We start from the raw sequence: 20,485 nt of genomic DNA on the forward strand, positions 1-20,485 counted from the left end.
TGTAGTAGAACAAGCAGCATGGCTACTCCGACTTTGCCTTGGCTATGACAATTTATTCACAATGTTCTGAAATGTTTAGTCAGTTATGTCTTGCTGTGGAATTTAGATTTAACTATAATGGAGAAACCGGACATTTTGCCTTAGAATGGTCTGTACAGACCTAAAAAAATGCTGCATTATCCTTATATTAAGTTTGTCCACTTTTACTTTACATTTCACTTTTTTGCAACAGGGTATAGGCTATATTCCAGGGGTAACATCTTCAGTCACTTCTCTTGCAACATGTTCTCATTTCCACAGGTAGAATTTTTTGGGTTACAGTTAAAGGAATGAGATGTTTTGATCCTGAGGAACCTGATGATGTGTGGATAATCATAGTCCTAACTTTTACGTGTTGAGGTCTACTTTTACTCTGGTTTTACAGGACTGACATTGAGCACGTATTTTGACAAAATTATACTACTGAATTTTGCCCTTTTCTGCATGGAATTAGTTTTGTATTTTTTTACTGAATGCAGTGGCCAAGTCAAAACTATTTTGCATGTGGGAAATATCCAGATCTAGGGATCCAGAAGAAAAGATCTAGTTAATTTGTTTGAAAAGTGAAGGGGAACGGAGTAGCAAAGAGGGTGTATAGTGTTTTGCACTTTATAGTTGGACACTTCATAAATGTAAGATATTCTTTAACTTGGTAGCTAGATTGGCTGTAGGGCCAATGATAAATACCTGGTCAGGTATTGAAGGATTGCTGTCTTCAGCTTTCCACATGCAATGGCAACTGCCTTGATTTGCTGCTTTTTTCTTAGTATTTTAATGTTTATATATATCAAGCCAAGAAAGACTTGCAGTTAACCTAGGAACTGAGATTACCTGACAATTTCAGAACAGCATGTTTTAATCAGGTAACCAAAAATACATTACCGTAAGCTTCTTTGTAAAGGATGGTATGACACTGAAACTTCGTAGGGCAAGACTAATGGGTTTGCATGCGGTAGTCATGAGTGCTGGTTAAGGCGATTCAGTGATCTTGTGATTAATTTGATTTCATTTAAAGTTTTTCTGCTTCAGGGATTGATGTTTATCTACAAAAAGGCAACTCTGAATATGAACAACAACTGTGTAAGCGCTATTAATTTTGCAAGCAGGTAGTTGTATAATATCTTGAAGTTTATGCTTTTATATCTGTGATCTAAATACTATAGAGGACCTAATTATCTCTGCTGTTACTCTGGGTCCAAATGCATTTTCAGATATTCTCTTGAGGTTTCCCTGAGAATTTCTTAGGTGTTCCAGCGATGTTTTCGTCTGTGGAGTACTTTTATAATTGGATTGTGAGTGTAAGTTCTGCAAAAGGTGATTTGGATTAATCTCAGAGATAAAAGTATATAATACTGTTCAAGAATGACTCCAGCAAAATATACATCTTGCAGAGGTTGTAAAGGACAACTCCCTTTGGGTAATCTTTACCTAATTAAGCGTTACTATATTCTTTTTATTTATTCTAAAACAGAAATAGGTCTTGTATAAAAGTTCATTAATCAAACCCCTTTTTGTAGTGTAGAAAGACAACAGCAAACTTAATTGTCCCCATTTTTTTAAACTGGCCCACTTTAAGTTTATGTGCAACAATTGCCCAGAGGATAAAATTGACAACAAGTTAACTACATGGGGGCATAGTTGTAATATTGTTTTTTTATTACAACTTGTTATGGTTATTTCCCAATAAAGTATTTTGCTGGTTTACCTGTTGCTTTTGCTTCTGTTTAGCACGGCAGTTTAAACAGACCATCTGAATTTATGCTATCAATTTGAATATAAAATCCAGTGTTTATTATGAAATGCCTAAGTTCTTTCTTGACCAGAAATTCAGAATAGTTATAGACAACATGCACTTTGAAATACTTGGAATACAAAGTGCTACATAAATCATAAGACTGCTGGAAAGTGATTAAAGTGAATAGCAGGTTCATTTAAGAGGCATTTTATTGGTCTTATATATTCCCAAACTTGTACAGAATGTGCCATAATTAATTTAAACAATCCTCATGTATTTATCATCCTTGTGCGATCAGTGTCCCACCCTTATTGGCAGTTATTGTCCTGAAGAAATTCAATATTTTGTGCAAGATCACAGATGTCTTCAAATCCATTCCTGTGGCTATCAGTCTCTTGGAGTAATTATTATGATTGCACGTGATAGATTGTCATACCTTTCCTTTTCCAATGCACTGTAATAAAAGCTCAAAACCTATTTCATCCAGGAGTTTTTAGGTCCCAAGTCTTAGAAATGTATGAACAACCATAAACTGCATGAAATTGCTTTCATGCAAAGATGAAATGTGCAGTCTCTTTACATTTTTTTAAATAGCTTCATTTCTTGATTAGTGGTTATCCTAGTGTGAAAATAATAAAAACTGGTTAAGTAAAGGGTACACAGAACACACTTCAATCCATGAAAGAACTGCAGTCAATTTTAACAGCATCTAAAGTGAGCTTCCCCCCAAATGTAATCATAGGTTCCAAAAATGGACTGTTGTGACAGGAGGAAAATTCCATTAATTCATCTTCCATGAAGTCATTGGAGTCTTCCTCACTAGTTCCACTCAGCAAGACATTAGAAGGTATATAATCTCCAGTTGTGTCTGTGCTGCAAGATATTTGTGTCTTTGTGGAAAACTCAGATTCTTGTGACAAGCTCTTAATGTATGGGCATGTGAATTGGCCTTTGTATGTTCCTAGACCCTGTGACTGGCATGGAGGACAGGAAGTTTGACCACTGTCACGCTCTTGAGATTGCTGTTCCTTAGGCTCTCCTGAAGGTAAGATGTTCCTTTCTGAAACAGTTCTGGATACATTTAATGAGTCCTCAGGTATTTCCTCTATTTCTATGGTGTTTGGTTCTTCATTGCTGGATGTTGAATTATTATACAACTCATAAACTAGCTTCATATGCCCCTAGCAAAAGAAGGAAAATACAGAATCAAATAATTGTGATCGCTTCCAGGTCATGGGTCAGCAGTCTCTATTTGTAACTGGGATCATCTGATTGTCATTCTATGTCCTATTTTAAAACATGTATTTATAAAAATGAAATCTAATATTTAATGCACAATTACCATTCCGTTTCATATTTACAAAATTTAACAATATATTGGTAGTTATAGAGATCAATTATGATGCACTTTACAGCCCATATAGGAACATGTACAATTGACAGATTTCCTCTTTGAAATTAATATTTGTGTTGAAAAAAATTGTTAATAAAACAGGATTCACTGAGCTTTTCTTAAGCAAGTAAAGAAAATTAGTATTAATTCTAACTTTCAAAAATGTCTGCAGTGCAACCCTCAATTTTCAATGAAATATTTCTTCATGCCTTCTCAGAAACCAGGTGTTAAATATTGCCCATACATTTTTATATACTATACCTAGTATTATTATACGCATTCAAAGATGCACATATCGCTGTGAATATGATCGTTTTACAGAATTTGAGCTCTCGTCTCACAAGCATTTCCTACTCCGTCCAGCAGGTGGCAACCTTGAAGCATAACGAATTGATGCCGCTAAAAATATTATCAGGTTCTTTTTTTCATAAACTTTTTTTTTTAAAATTTACGACCTTTCATCCCAGAGCACTTTAAATGCAGGAGGGACCCATCTTATCCACGACTAAATTAAAGTACTTACCTGGCTTGTGTACAGCCGTTATTGATATGCTACATAGCAGATAAGATGGAAAAGTAAGAAATTGTTTCACCAAATAAATTAAAGGGAACATCTGGAAAGCCCAGACTATGCAAGCACGGAGAACAATTTAACCGTAAGGCAAAGGTACCATGTAGTACCAGGTATTTAACTGATATCAACGTACCACAGTCTAATAAAGGAACAGCTAACAAATCCATTTTCAACCGAAATAGGGTGGAATACAGTAGATGGTGTCCCAGCACCTGTATATACCTTGACTGCAGCATACTCTTTGGCCCATTTACTGTTGGCAGGATCAGGAACATTACCAGGTATGATGCAGAAACAACAGGGAGAAGGCCTGAGAAGAAAAAAGGTAACTTCAAAGTAATTAAAAAAGTAGTGATAACATATTATATATTATGACTTCACACACTACATTATCAAAAGGGCTCATTCCTTACTTTGTTAATGAGGCTGAATACGATTATTTGCAATTCAGCTCACATTGGTTCAATACTTGAAATACTGGTGTAGTATCCTAAATTTACTTCAGAGTATGTGACTTGATTATTCTTCTCTATGATGTACTGTTATGTGGATGGAATATTTAGGATGTGTAGGTTTGTGACTACAAGATCTATCTCTGAAGTGGAAGATTCTTTACCTTCGTTGTACCGAGACCCGACACAAAAACACCAAAAAAAGCCACACTAGGAAAGAAACTAAAACTGTTGTTGGCCATATCACCAAAAGCTGGTCGTCTTCTCCTGAAATAAAAATGTTGAACTCATTAGGTCATTGGGTGTGTATCAGAAGTCACTGATTTGATTACCAAGTAGAGAGATTTAAAGGACAGCAAAATTTTAGCTGATGCTAAGAGTACTTATTAAATGTACATAGAACATGTGGTTTATATTGTGTATTATACTTCATACCTAGTTCATGATCATGTGGTTTATATTTTACAGGCAGCATTTCTAAACCTTTTCATGGAAATGTACAAATAAAATTACAAAGCCTTTGCATTTATGTGTACATATTTGTGCAACCTTATAGGTGTTTTTTCAACTTACGTTCAGGATAAGTAGTAAAAGTATATTTTTCCCCTTTCCGTCCTTCACCTGTGTCTGTGGAAGCTGTCATCCATAGATAATAGGAAGCAGCAGGCTGCAAGTCACTGATGGTATAACTTCTGTGAGTGGGATCTATCGGACCTGGAACAGCCACAGATAAATTCATTTTCTGAACCTTATAGCAAAGTCCTAACATAAGAACCCACTTTTAGAATTGCAACAATTAAAATATAACTGACACATCAAAGATCTCACCATCTTAGCGTTTTCATTCTCATCTGTTGAAAAGGATACAAAATGCACATGGGTGCATGTGTTTTTATGATCAAGTCAGTGTAATTACACAAAAAGCTCATAAGACAAGACTGCACGCAACCTAGATTTGTAGAGTTTTTTCAGTGTTCTGTACATTTGTGTATGCAAATGTTGAGACCGCATAAAAAAAATGCATTAACTAAAATAACACTGGCAGGGGCTCACACTTGACAACCACCACCCACATAGATAACTGGATTTAGAAATACAAAAAGAGACCTAGAAAGTTTGTGAGGTTAAACGTTGCATACCATACTTCTGTAGATGTCCTTGGATATTTTCTAGGTAAAGATTGTAGCTTTTAAGGCATCCTCTTTTGTCCTGCTCAGAAACTTCTTTCCAATACACAGTTAAGCTCTTGTTGTCCCACTGTCTGACGTTTAGCTTCGGACCCTGAGATGGAACTTCAAAGAACATACTGATGAGAGAGATAAGAACCATAATTCAAAAATTCCAAATTGGATGTAATGGTGATTACTTACCTGATTGCCAGGAGTATGCATTGACAAAACCTGCCTTTCCAAGCCCCTGGTCATACAGAGCATAGACAGCACCTTTATAGCACACACAAGGCTGAACATTTTCTATATTTGGGAAGGAAAGAAAGTTTAAGATAATGTAGCATACACCATGTCCATCATTAATTAAAAATTGATATGATTTTTAAAAAATATTTCTGAAATGTAGTGGAGACAAATCATATAAGGTTGAATTTCAGATATTAAAGTGCACTATTAAAATGCCTCAGTCGACACTTTTATCAGAAGATCACAGCATGTCCAAAAAGCCCATAAATTATTTTCAAAAGAATAAAAGTTTAATTAGTTTGAACTTGGTTTAACTGTTTGTAAGAGAAACTAAGAACTTTGAAAGTTTATGGCTAACATACAGCATTTAACAATATAGCTCTTGATGTTCTAAGAGAGCCTGAAATATATATCTACACAGTATCTCACAGATACAATGTGCAGTATACACTGCATGTTGTCTGTCAGTTATATTAGATTCTGGATGTTTTGCGGGCCACTGCACTAATTTACCAGAGAAGGCAGGCAAGAGAATACAGTTATCTGTGTGGGTCTGGAGAACCTGGGCAAGATCTGCCTAGTTTTAGCAAGGGATAAAGTTGACCAGTTTATGATTTTGAGTCATTTCTTCAGATATGGCCTTATGAAGTCAACATAAATATCTGAGAATCAAAAACATGAGCTAAGAATCCTAGAGGCCTACTTCAGAACATTAACATGTCACATTAACAAAATGTCCTGATAATTTCTGCTGTAGTCAGAAATATGAATTCATTTTGAAGAGATTATGAGGGATAAAGATTACTGTTTTCAGTTATCAGGGGATTTTTTTTTTATATGGATTAATGCCTGTTGTCCAGGTCTCTAATTTCCTTCACATGTATTCACTTTTTTGTAAAGGTAATTTTGAATTTCTCCAACAATTCATGTCCTTGCCATTGAAATTTAAGATTCTTTGACATTTAGGCCATTTTTGAACTGTTCTCGGAGTTCTACTCTTGTCCAGTAATGCAAAGTGAGCTTTGCTGCTTTTCCAAGTGAGCTTTGACAAATTGATTATGTGGAAAAGCTACAGACTCACTTGGATCTCCTGCATAATTGGAAGAAAATGTTAATTGTGATCTTTCAGCAATAGCCTACCAGATCTGTGGTACTTTCTCTTCATACCTGATATGACAGTTGAAAGCTGGTGATGACTGAGCCTCTTCCAGGTGAGGCTGAGTTTAGTGTCCTTGTATGCCTGGGACCACTCCACAATGTAGCTATGTAAAGGCACAGGGGAGTCCAGGGGGGGCTCCCATGATATCATAATGCTGTGGTTGCTATGTGGTAGACAAGTCACATTTCTTGGGGAGGGAAAAGATGACAAATCTGTAAAGCAATACAATAAGTATGTCAGTATTCAAGTTTGAAAAGATCCAATCTTTTGGGAGATTCAATCAGGGTGCAATGGGCACACAGAAGAAAACAGAACTCTTGCCCTAGGAAGAAACTGCCCTGATTGAAACAATGTATTTAAAGGCAGGCCGCATAAAATTAATTTTAAAAAATGAAGGCACCAACTCGTGCCTCACGTCAACTTTTGTAGGTATGTGTGCAGTCCTTGAAAAGAAATTCAACTCTTGAATAGCTCAGAATCAAAGCCTTTCACCCAAATGAATCCACTTACTTAAGAAAGATATCAATCAGGTCATAGACAAGTCAAAGACTACTATTATAGTAAAACAGTGTCAACACAGTGTGGTGTATAAAGAAATATCCAATATTTGGAAGTGATCCAAGAGGGAACTGTGGCAGGAAGCCAGCTGCAAAAGAATAGATACAGCATAAATCCACAATGCACGATCAAATAAGAGAGTGAACCTTTCCCACCACACCACTTCCTGGTATTCCTGGGTTCATCCAGTCTTCTACACACACCTAAAGAAGGCACTGTAGCCAAAACTTTGGAATCTTTGCTCTTTCCTTTTACTGTTCGGTATATATAGCAATATTTGGTTAGACATTTAACAAATTACACCTAAAGGTTTTATCAAACAGTTTCTAATTAAAACAGCACCGTTTTCTGCGCCAGCAAATAAAGTCTGTACCTGACAATATTGGAATGCTGATGGTGGCAGGAGGTGAGCTTCCTTTGGAGTTTAAAGCAGACACGGTAACGGTACAGTGGGAGCAGAACACAGGCTTGCTGTAACTGCTGTTGGTAATGTAAACCTCAGACAGCTTTTTCTCCACTAGATCCTCAACAAGAACTTCGTAGCCAAGTACCACCCCTCTCGCCTCAGACCTGGTTAGTTTCTGTAAGTAAATCAGCAAGCAACAGATTAAGCAAAATTAGCAGTATGAAAAAGATCTTTTTTTAATGCTCTGATACAAGCTCAGCATATCTCAGTCCATTACAGCAGTATTCTGTTCTATTAATAATAATGCCTTACACTTATATGGTGTTTTTCTGGACATGCCACACAAAGCGCTTTACAGGTAATAGGGACTCCACTTCTCTGCTACCAAAATGTAGCCCCAGCTGAATCATGTGACAGCAGCCAAAGTGCACCAGTACACTCGCCACACACCAGCTAGTAGTGGGGAGGAGAACAGAGTGATGAGGCCAATTCAAAGATGGGGATTATCAGGATGCTATGACTAGTAAAGGCAGTGGGGACATAGGCCAGGACACTGGGTTTAATACCCCTATTTTTTTTTTTAATAAGCCCCTTGGAATTTTTAATGTCTGCAGAAAGACAGGACCTCGGTTTTACATTTCATCTGGAGTTCAGTGCTTTTTTTTCCAGTATAGTGTCCCAGTCACTGTACTAGGGCACTAAGACCCACACAGACCGCAGAGTGAGCACCCCCCTGCTAACCCCACTAACACCCCTTCAAACAGCAACCTTAGCTTTCCCAGGAGGTCTCCCATCCAAGTACTGACAAGACTCACACCTGGTTAGCTACTTATCTACATAAGCACAATATATGCCTTGAGGCTCAATTGAATTTGAAGTGATCACAATGAATTAAAATGGTAAGCATATTCAAAGCATCTTTAAGTAAAGTTTTTGGCTTTGGGTTGCTTGTAGCACTATCACTTGTACAACTTCTACTCTAATATTTTAGGCCAGGTTTTTTTCCGTATTTTTAAGATCGATGAATGGGTTTGATCTTTCATGTAATGGGTGTGAAGATATTGACTGTCTGGTAAAACAATAATTTAAAGATTCTGTAAAGTTAACTCTTTGTTAAGACAGCTTTGTTAAGGTAAAATGGTCAAAATTATAGCCTTCTTTTAAGTTTGGGATTTTGTGATTGGATAAAAATGAAAATTGACATGAATTCTTCTCATCCAAAAGGCTTACTGTGACGATTATCACAACTTTCAACAGCATCACTTGGGGGGGTTCGATTCATCATTTCTTTTAAGTAATTTAGCCTTTTATTGTAAACTGAAACTTTCTGACTCTGTAGCTTTGGTTTCATTTTCACACATTTGTCGGATTTCAGATGCATGTAGAAAAAATACTGTTACTACTACTGAAGAGGGTCTCTAGTTTGTCAGAAAGTCACTGCCAGTTTTACTTCATGTTCCAGGCTGCTGGGTTAACCACAGAAGACAGATCAAAGATGGGAGAGAGTCTTCACGGAAAAGGTAAAGTCACCTGTTTCACAAAAGTCTACATAAACAAGTGTGACCTTCCCACAATGAGTTTAACCTTATTAGCAAATCTAGTCTTTCTTTTCGGTTTTTAATTCTATGTGATTCCTAGAAAACTGAATAATCACTACACTTGTTTAACTGCTTAAAATTTTATGCTCTATGGATTTACAGAGACATGTACTCCATAAAGCCTTACAAGAGTCCATAAAACGTGTTCTACACCCACACTTAATGTTCCACTTAATATTGTTATATAATTTTGGTTTGTTCTGATCTAAGTGCAACAGGCCTTAGAGGCATAGATATTTGCTTTTCGTGTTGTACAAAGAAGAGAAACAAAACTATACTTGCCTTCCAAACTACACTAACAAACTTGTTTTTGGATTCTGAAGATTCCACAATATGCCAAACATCCAGCTTTTGGAGAGGATCTGTAAAAATAGCAAAATAATTTCCGTTTTTATTCATGATAAAATGTATCATGAATATGAGAGATGCAATGACAATATCCAGATAGATAGCAGGAGGATCAAAAAGTAGAATCTATCTTGGCATTCTGTTAAAAGTAACCACCACTGACCTTAAATTTAACAGAATACATGACTAATAACACACAGTCATGTACCCACAAAATGACCTATTTTATCGAAATCTGTATACAGGTGCTTCTTGGATATTCCAGTTTTATAATCTGATGCATCCAATAATTTTTATTAATGAGTTTCATTATTAATGTAAGGCAAACTATTTTGCTATGTGCAAACACACCTGCATAAACACATTGGTATTGAAAGAAGCAATATATAGTTAAAACAGCATTAATTTTAGTTTACAAGTGTTGACTATAACAATTTAAAGACTGAAGTTTACAACTTTTACACCAGCATCAGTGTATCTATTTTAGCTATGCAGATATTGTCATTGCATCTCTCATTTTCATAATTCTAAAAGTGTTCTAAAAAATCAGTGGCCTTAACATGGTAGGTTTTATTTCCCTTGCTATCATAGAAATGAAACAAGGATGTGCCTCATTGATGAGCAATATTCAGTAATTCAGTAGTATTCAGGGAAACAACTTGTCATCCAACTAACAGAGACCTCAAACTGCTTATACAACCACAATAAATTATATCCTAAATCCTAGTTCTGCACACTCACCCAAAAGAGAGCTAAAAAGAACTTCTGTCATCTTCATTGAATGGCTTATAAGCAAATCTAAGAAGCTATGTACAGTATGTACATAAAGAGCATTACATCAACATTTTTTAAATCAGACATACTAATCCATTATGTGCAAAAGCAAGCAAGCCCACACAATGCTACAACTTATGCACGAAAACCTTAACCAACAAGGTACCCAGTAAAGTCAACAGATCTCTTGTGGTGCTACCACAGTCAGATCTAAGATTACTTCACTTAGATGCTAGAAATGAAATGCTTTTGAATATAAAGAAAAATGCAAATGATCGTTTTATAGGCTGTACACTACAGCAACTGCCTGATACTGCCAAACTGTGCATGTGTTTAGATAGGCTCAGCAGCTTTCTATTCAGAATGATTATTTTTTAAATTAGTACCTCTTTTTCTATAGAATATGTATTATCCCTTTTAATAATAATTACAGTGACCTTAAAAGGCCTTTATAAATATCTGCATTTTTTAAATACCAAAGTCTCTTACCAGAATCTTGGAATGTGCTGCTTAAAGCCTATTAATAGTGAAAAATTAAAGACACAAGGAGATTCTCTAAAAGTCATCTGAAACATTCAAATGGCTTGAATGGTACACAGTAGATCCACAGAAATACAAACTGTAATTTATAAATATAACTCTAACCCTGAAAGTAGACTTAAATCAAGTAAAAAAAGTCTAATGTACAGTCATTTTTATCACTGTCTCTCCTCCCATGTTTGACAGAATCACAAAGGAAATGCACAATCTGACACAATCAAAAGTCATTTCAAGATGAATTCATTTCTCACACTTTTATTGCTGACTTTATTAACATATCACCCTACCTTAAGAAAAAGCACATACAATAGTTAAAATCTTACAAAGTAGCCCCTTTTGCCAACTTATTTCATAGCACTAACAGCCTTGTTCCATTATTATATACAGTATAGATAATAAATATTAGTAAAACATTTTTGCTGAATTTGATGCAATTATTAAATGACCAAAGCTGAATTTCATTTCACATCCACTCAGTACTACGGTTCTTACATTTGACTTGATTTTTTTTTCAATTACCTGTCAAACATAAGCGCCTATCCTCCATGTGTGCAATGCTTTTAGATTATTTCTAAGCAAGCGGTGCATCCCTTTACAGAAACATGAAATACGTAACTGATTTACCTGCTTCCCCTGTTGTCGTATTAACTGCATCATTCCACTCGCTCCATATACCTTCAGTACAGCTCAGTTTACACCGAGCCTGGAATGTGTAAGTTGTGAAGGGCTGAAGACCACCACAGCTCAATGTATTGTTTGCAGTGGCCTTTAAGTAAGAAACAAGAATTATTACTGTAGATGTATATTACATTAAACATTTAACAATTAAAAGTAGAAAATTAAATGCTAAAAATGCATCAGTTTGTATGCACAAAATAAATGATAGGGAAATGTCAACTATACTTAAGCAAGAAAAGCCATTTTTCACATGATTAAGAAGATTGTGGTCTAAGTTCTGACCTTCACTTAGTGGATTCTTCGAATAATTAATATTTAATAACCTGCATATTTAATCATCTGCAGATACTAACTATAACACCTTATTTACTTGAACACAATTTTACATAAGTATTAAACCTTCTAAACACAATTAATGGAAAACTATTTGAAGGGTAAACTATCTTTCAGAATCAGTGTATATAACAGATAAACTTAGGAGGTTTCACTTTTAGTTGAAACCTGTTTATGGTCATTTCTATTTTTAAATTGTTTTGATTTCATTACACAACACTCTGAAAGATTAAAACATTGTGTAAAGAAAGTGAATTCAGTGGTGTAGAATATTTCTGTATCTCTCAGTCAATAGGAGATTGTATTTTGGTAGTTGGACTTTTATTCAATTTATCCTTTTTCTAATGGGCAGGGTCCCAGAGCCTATACTGGCAAGCAATGCAGGATACACCCTGGATACACCAGTCAGTTGCAGGGCACACACAGACGCAAACAAGCACACATTCAACCATGGTCAATTTTCCCAGAAACCAACTGACCAGACACCTGACAGTATGTCTTTTGATTGTAGGAGGACTATTGAGCACCCAGAGGAAACCCGTATGAACAAGGAGAGAACATACAAAACTGGACAGAGATAGTACCCCAGGTCTGGAAATGAATTGAGCAGTTTCCCCAGCACTGAAAAGCAGTAATGCTAGCCATCACTTTGACCACCACCTTGACTCTCAATTTAATTTCAATTTCATAAAATACAGAAGTTCATTAAAGACCTGGGTATGTTTGCTGTTTTCATCATTGGCCTCCACCACAAAGTCACCACTCAAATCACACTTTCAGACAGAAAAAGAAACAGGTTTTTTTTTACAAAGGGTGGAAATACCACCTTGGTCATTTCCCACCCAAAACCAAAGTGCAAAGATTATCCTTTTAGTGCTTCCTATAGATAAGATGAGAAACAAACCAGGGCGTAAACAGATGGTTACCCATTGGAGTAAAATGCACTGCAGTGTAACAAATAGGCTATAATTGATATTTTCAAAGTTATTATCTGAAATAAAACTTAATGAATAAATTAGCTGTAGACTAAGCAAAGCACATAGCATATTGAATTTTGAGACCTTTTCATTCCAATTTGCTTAGTAAAGTCAAAGAACATAAACATTTTCTTAAATGTAGAAATGACACAGCAGGAGTTTAACAAACATTTGCCTATTGGTCTCTTACTTTGAAAGTTTGGTATATCCAAGAGCTCTCTCCAACAATCTGGTATCGGACCTCCAAGAGCTGAGCCTTCTCTATATCCCTCCAATGTAACGTGCAATTCTGCGATGAGCAATTTACCACGGTGACGTGCGGAGGGTGAAATTTGACTGCCGAAAAAGCAGGAATCAATGTTAAAGCAAAATAAAGAGAGCACAATCAACAAAACCAGAAGACCCATAGGGGTGCCCTTAAGATGGCCAGGACTTCCTCTTCCAGTCTTACTGAAAGTAATCCTGCGCTCATTTTTAATAAAATGTTTGAACCTGCTAATCAATCTGCTTACCCCTCTTTATTGAACAGTGTAACTCATTCTTGTACACCTTACAGTACAAAATACATAATATTACTAATAACCAGGTTCCAACCTCACCATCTGCAGTCATGACAACTCCCTCTTACTTTTACTGGTTCAAGATGTACTGCATCAATGGTCTTATTTCTACATCCTCTTACTGAAAGTTTGATTCGGTGTTCTTTGTTTTTTTATATCTATGTCACCAAAGAATTCCTGAAATATCTTCTACACAATGAACAATGTCTTTTTCTTGTAGGCTTAAAGTATGTTATTATTACACCTGATTTAAAAAAATATCCTGTATTGTCCCCATGTACTATCTTTGTTCCAATTTGCCCTTTCTTGCAAACACCCGGAACAGGCAGTGATAGCTCATTTATGGTCCTATTTTGCTTCTGTTGAGCTTTTTAAACATTTTCAGTGTGGATTTAGACAGACACAGTTCTTTGCCCTTTTAAAATAAAAAAAATTGCAGATGGCTTCTGACTCTGCATTACATAATAATCTTTCTTCTGGATTTATGCATGCTATCAGACTGCAAGGAAAGGTATCCTGGGATCACTAGTACTTCCATTCATTAGTTTGGCAACCAAGAGCCAAGATTAAAATCTGATAATGTCTAATCTACTCAGGGTGGTCCATAGAATTCTAAATAGTGGAATAGTAAACAGTATTAAATAGTACATTCTTAATATTTAACAGTAAAAATCCTTTTGATATTAACTTTGTAGTATTTTCATGATGTATCTTTGTTACTTTTTACCATCATGGACTTGTTTCACTGCTATATTACTGAATCCAAGTTTTACTTTAGCAAACTAAATGGGGTGCTAATACTGTATTACTGTTTCTGTTCTTTGCACCTCAGACAAAGATGCAAAGCTAAACTTCTTAAGCTTAACTGTGGCAAGACTCTGGGCTCCAATCACCAGCTTTGCAAAGCTGTTGATTTCAGTGTTATTGATAGTGCTGAAATCAAACACATGGTGGAAGTTAGAAGCCTTGGTATAACTTTTGACCAAGTTGTCAAGTGAAGTGCATGCTAGGAATGTCACAAGAATATCATTCTTCCACCTGCTCAAGAACCTAGTGCTCCCTGTCTAAACCTCAGATTCACACGGTCAAGCTTGATAGATTTTGCATTTTCTCAGCACTCAGAAAACTTGATTTTGAAAATAATCACAATTCTAAATTATAGCAATTACAAAAGACAAAGAATTTGTTTACACATTTTGCCTGGCAGTTATTCAAGGATGAGAAGAAGGAGACCTCTTTCATGATTTTATCAGAAGCAGCTTCTTAGGCAGTTACCATGAGCTCAGACTTGTTTCCTTTGTCAGAAGCATAATAAACATTGAGAAAAATGTTTAGAGATAAAGTAGATACAAATTAAAAACTGAAATATCCCATTGTACGAAAAGAACCACTTTACTTTCTGTAGGGCAGAACACTTTTTCAATGAATACTTTCTGTACTTAGCATGCCCAGAAAGACACCTACCTATATCATTGAGGGTGAATTTCAATGATGGGGAAGAGGCAGTTCCCAACTTATTTGATGCTGTAACCCAGACTGAGTATTTCACTTCTGAATGAAGCACTGGAAAAATCACATATTCAGAGCCAGAATGAGAGGCTAAATGCTTTGTACCATTATAAGATTCGGTTTTCACCCTGAAACAAAGAACAATAACCTCCAGTGAAACAACCATTTAGTACTCTATTGGCATGTGTCACCAAGAGCAAGATAACAGCTATTTTCAATTTCCACAAGTGTTTTTGCAAATGTTATTTTAATGTATATGACTGGGTAGCAAAGGAAATGTTTTGCCATTTAAAGAACAGAAACTCAGTGACCTAAAACCTTATCCACAAAGAAACCATGCAGCATGAGTAATACTGTTGATTTTTAACGAAATTCATTCCAAGAAACTCTAAAAGAACTCTCTGCCCCTTTATTCTGATTTATAGAAGGGAGGGTGTAAAAAATAAATCTAAGTTTATATTCAAAAGATCCAGAAGGAATATTTGTTCTTCTCACTCACCAAAGCTCATATGTAGTTTCAATGTGTGTGTTACTTCCCTTTTTCCACCTGCATGTTATGTCTCCATAATTTCCATTCTGAATACATATTAGGTTCTGGGGAACATCAGGTGAAACTGTAGGGCAACCACAGACTGTTTAGTGCTCAGAATGTAAAGGTCATGGTTTTAGTTCAAGTAATGTGCACAAAATACATTGACTTCCTACACCGGAGATACCAAAGAAAGGAAGACTACGTGAACTACAGTCACTGAATTCAGATACCTTTTTTTATTTGCAAAGATGCTGTCTACAAGCATCAGAGTAAGAGAAAGAATAACACTATTTTGGCCAGTGTAAGGAAAATACATAACAAGCATTACACTACTGCAAGTGCTATTTTTAAAACTGTTACCATCACTCACTTAAGGGATTGGTACTTTCAAGTAGAGTAGTTCTCCACCCTTGCAGGATGTTCAGATGGAACATTTAGGGAAGTGAACTTATTTTAATAAAGAAAGAGGCACTACACAAAGGGGCACTTCTCAGATTAAAGACATGATGCACGTTTTCAATAATGACATTACATTTTCTAACAGTAAATATATCCTCTTGGTTTTTGTAATGCTTAATATTAAATTGGCAGGCAATGGGATACAAAACTAAATTTAATTAATGTGAAACTAAGAATGAACACACAGAGACATGCATGTACTTAGGTGTCCTAGACAAAGAACCGCAAGTGGTACTGAAATGGAATACTTACGTCCAGCAAGGATGTCTAATCCACATGGTTCATAGAGAGGTTCATCTGGTGCACACTTACAAACAAACACTGTTCTGTGTTTCCTCAGCTCTGTCTTCAATAACAGAGTTGTGGAATTGTATTCAATGAAATTATATTCCTGGTTTGTATCTCTAAAGATGGCTTTCCTGCATCTTCCTGTAACAAATTTCTTAAAGGTGCAGTACACTTCAATGCTTGAGCCCAGTTTGCCAAGTGTACCATTGGTGGCAAATATAGCACACAGCTTCTCTAAGAAAAGTACAGAAAACAACAACTTCAAACCTCCTTAAAACGTATCTGACACACGATCAAAACTGTCATTTAAATCATTTTGTTTTTTTCCTTTTGTAGTTAGAAGTTGCAATGTGTCCATCATGTTTTCTGTTAGCTCAAACTAATTTAATCAGAATGTTCTTGTGATTTCACTTCATTATAACCAATTTAAAATGGTATATTTTTATCATTTGTATTATCCTCTCACAGGAGAATATTTTATCTGTAATATCATTGCTGTTGCTCCTCCCTTTAGCAAATCTCCATGAATTAAAAAAAGTGTAGCGATAAACATGTTTGTCCTAGGTATGAAATAGTGTGTATCGTTGTAATTTTAAATTAATTAAAACCCACAACAGGATCCAAATAACATTTAGACACATCTGTGAAGTACGAACGCAAAATGCATTCCTAAAATATTAAAGACAACTGCAACGAAAATAAATCATGAATAAAATACAATTCTGAACAGAACACAAGTAGATAATCCAGAACAGAACATAATCTAGATAAACTAGTCAGATCATGATCATAAACATTCCCATTGATATTTCACATACTGAGTTTTACTTCAGCTCAGATCTATGAGGACAACGATTTAGCATACATTTGCTTCGAGCAATACAACAGCAAGTGACATTCAAATGTTGCATTAAACATGTAATGAAATTAAGGTTTATAAACAGAAAACCCCAAATGTGGGAAAGGGTATTACGTACCACTTGCTCCTCTACTGTACAGCAGAAAGATCAAGTTGAGGGTAAACCAGCTCCATATGACAGGCATCAGGCTCCTTTACAAACAGCGGAAGGTTTTTCTATGGAAGAAACGGGCGAGACTTAGATTCCGGCTTTGGCTGTCAAACCTCGTCCTTCTGTAAGACGCCATGTCATTTTTAAATGTTGCAGTTTCTACCTTGATGTTGTATGTATGTCGTATAATATCCCGTTTTTAAAGGGATCACCAACGAAGCATCAACAAATGTCCCGTCGAAGAATCAGGACATGAGCATGCTGTATGTCCATGCACGCTTTTCTTCAACAGGAGCAATTCAGCGGGACCAGATTAAAAAGTATATTAACAAACATGCCAATTATATTGTAACGCATATGGCCGACAGGTACTGTGTACCGCCCTTCCCTGTGATAGCAGGACCACAGCCCCTGGGCTGTAGAGAGATCTCTCTTTAGCTCACCGGGCTGGGTCCCTGTTGGGTGACACGGGAATCCCAGGTTCGAGCCCCCGACGGTGCGGGGCCGACCTAATGCGGAAAGGGCGCCCACCTGAACCCCGTTGCGTTACAATATTTACTAGTTAGCGGTGCTAAATACTCTTCATACCATGTCATGGTTTGCTGCCCACACTTATCTGATGCATTGCCACTATGGTTTCTTAACAAACCCATGCATCAACTGTTTTTACAGTTATCTATGACCAAAACAAATCTAGATTTAACAATTTACATTGTCCTTTCACTTCATGGCTTGGAGAGAAAACTCAACAACAGCATTCGAATTATATTATATTATTATATTATTTTGGCTCTGAAAATCAAGGCGCTGTTAACGTTAACTGCAATGTCGGCTAACTGAAGAATGTTATAATGCAGTATAAAGACATTTTAGACTAAAGAGTGGGAATTTTCCGACTCATTCACTGCTCACAAACTAGCAAGGGTAATTTATCTTTTTGATTGTATCAGTTAAATCCCGTAAACCAAATCAATTTACTAATTCTAGAAGCGCGTGCAGCACCTGCCACTTACTAATCTGGTGGTGATCAGTTTCATGATCGTAATGTTGTACAGAACTCAGGAATTATTCCAGCATTTGCTTTATAATCACTAAAGTCGCTGTAAAAAATGTACTGATGTTCAACAGTAAACACCAAATCCGATGTGAATAAAGACACCGCCTCGTGTTACACTTCGATGTAAAAAAACACTGATCTTCGCGTAGAAATCACCGTTAATCTTAAAAAAAAAGACTTGATATTTATGAAAAATGAAGCATCGAAAAACGTTTTTTTCTATTCTTAATAAATTTTACTTGCCTACAGTATCCCAGTGGTGCATAGGTTTTCATATTTATGAATTCCCTGGAAGAACATCCTAACTTTGCAGGAGTAGTTCACGGATACGAGTCAAATGATCACGTCTTCTGCCCAGTGCTGCACACCAGTGCGTCGTCAACAGTGGTTTTAATGTCTCTACATGAGCTTTTTGCGACATGATTCAACTCAACCATCCACGCGTGACCAGCTCTGTCCTCTGTTCCTCTGCTAACAGCAGGAGTTCAAAACCTGTTTTAATGTTTTGAAACACAGACGCTTCACCAGAGCAAAATACTGTTTTATAAGAAAAAAAGCAAAAGTTTTTTTTTTCTTTTCAAAAAGGTTATTTAAAACTAGTAGACAATGTTGCACATTTCAATGCAGGGTTAGCTAAATAAAGATTTTTAATTTTTTATTAGGTCAGTCACCAGTGTAGTAAGTCAATTCTTGCTAATTGTATTCTGTCTTTGGAACAGTATATGCACATACATGGTACAAAATAAGTACAGAATCTGAATCTCTACCATTGGTTTTTGAATTGAACGGAAATAACTATTCAAGTGCATATATGAGATGATCAAATGAATCTATTTTCAATGCATACCTTTCGGGGTTTTCATCCATTACTGACAGGACAGTTAACTGTGCATATTTGTAACCTAGAGAATCACGATCAAGAATTATTAAAAGAAAATGGTTACAAACGAGAGGTTCCAATTTGGACCTCTAGCTTGAGGATTTAAGTATCTAATTGATCTGCAGATTTCAGCCAACCATTTTTTTAATGTCTTAACAACATGGCTGGTAGCTTGTTCTTGCCTCTCACAACCTTTTTGTCTGAAAGTGCCTCCTCTTCTTAGTTCTACAGTATGTACTTCCCCTTAAGTTTCCATTTGTGTCCTCTGGTTCGTGTTTCGCTGTTGAGTTGCAAGAAGCAGGGTTAGGGTTTGTCGATTCCTTGCAGGATTTTGAACACTGCATAGTTCTTGTAGTCTTCTCTGTTAAAAACAAAAAAACCTCAGTTTTTTACGTCAAAGTAGGACTTCCTTTTGAACCTCTCAATATATACAGTTGCTCTGCTTGTGACTGATTCCAAAACAGAAACATCTACCATCATGTCGTGATCAAAATTCTCCATAATATTTGAAACGATACATTGGTCTTTTATACAGCAGGTGCAGAAAGTAAGATGTTATTAATCCAACGTTTGGTTAGATTATAATTTAATTTATACCATGATAAAATCAAAAGTTCAAGACGCCGTCTATTCACAAATGTATCAACCCGGTAGCTGATAACAGCTTTTTTCCACATAATTGTTCTACTCAGTTATTTCTACGCACTATCAAGCCTGTCAAGTGTAAATAACCCACTGCTAATGATGAGTAGTTGTGATTTAATTCTGGCACTTTAATATTCATCATTCACAGACAAGTAAATCCCCTTGAGCTTTCAGCTGATGAACCTTATCAGCCTTATTAAAATGGAAATATTTTCTTTTGTGCCATGCAGTCTGAACATCATCATTGGGAAGAAGGAGGGTTTTTTAAAGTTCTTGCATTTCATCTCTAAAAATAATTCAGGGAGAATCCTTCAAACTTCAAAATTCTGTGATAAATAAATGTCTCTTTCAAGGAAAAGACCACCTGCATATTGAATCTGTGTTGTTATTAATTTGGATTCCAAACTGAATCCAAAGAAATAAAACAAAGTGTTGCATTCGTTATTAGAAAAAAAATTGAGGAGGTAGTGTACTTAAAAACAATTGTTACGTCTGCACATTGTAGAAAAACTGAATGTACCAAACCTAAAGGTAATAGACAGGTGGGTAATTTCTGGACTTTCAGG

The 20,485-nt window shown here is 36.0% G+C and overlaps 1 protein-coding gene across 4 annotated transcripts; it reads right to left on the reverse strand.

The window, feature by feature from the left end:
- Positions 1–1,965: 1,965 nt before the first annotated feature.
- On the reverse strand, positions 1,966–19,614 carry il12rb2 (interleukin 12 receptor, beta 2a). Of its 4 annotated transcripts, XM_015355537.2 has the most exons (17): positions 19,242–19,445; positions 18,638–18,865; positions 17,305–17,402; positions 16,292–16,561; positions 15,548–15,662; positions 15,004–15,176; positions 13,170–13,315; positions 11,616–11,757; positions 9,612–9,691; positions 7,699–7,906; positions 6,776–6,979; positions 5,564–5,665; positions 5,333–5,485; positions 4,767–4,907; positions 4,358–4,460; positions 3,964–4,051; positions 1,966–2,955 (listed from the first exon to the last, which is right to left on the reverse strand). In XM_015355537.2, the coding sequence occupies exons 3-17, from the start codon at positions 17,369–17,371 to the stop codon at positions 2,446–2,448; spliced, it is 2,502 nt and encodes an 833-aa protein (XP_015211023.2). In that variant the 5' UTR covers positions 17,372–17,402; positions 18,638–18,865; positions 19,242–19,445; the 3' UTR covers positions 1,966–2,445. The 4 variants fall into 4 exon arrangements, with proteins under 4 accessions (XP_015211023.2, XP_015211026.2, XP_015211024.2 ...); XM_015355540.2 differs by lacking the exons at positions 18,638–18,865; positions 19,242–19,445 and adding an exon at positions 19,467–19,614; XM_015355538.2 differs by lacking the exon at positions 18,638–18,865.
- Between the last annotated feature and the right edge of the window lie 871 nt (positions 19,615–20,485).

Source organism: Lepisosteus oculatus, chromosome 9, assembly GCF_040954835.1.
Source record: "Lepisosteus oculatus isolate fLepOcu1 chromosome 9, fLepOcu1.hap2, whole genome shotgun sequence".
In the NCBI taxonomy this organism is placed as follows: Eukaryota; Metazoa; Chordata; class Actinopteri; order Semionotiformes; family Lepisosteidae; genus Lepisosteus; species Lepisosteus oculatus.

Excerpts from the sequence above, each read along its gene's own strand:
- il12rb2 (XM_015355540.2), bottom strand. The coding sequence starts at position 17,371 with ATGCCTGTCATATGGAGCTGGTTTACCCTCAACTTGATCTTTCTGCTG. Across the intron at positions 16,562-17,304 it reads GTACAGTAGAGGAGCAAGTG|AGAAGCTGTGTGCTATATTT; the intron begins GTACGTAATACC and ends TACTTTTCTTAG. Across the intron at positions 15,177-15,547 it reads GAAACTACATATGAGCTTTG|GGTGAAAACCGAATCTTATA; the intron begins GTGAGTGAGAAG and ends TCTTTGTTTCAG.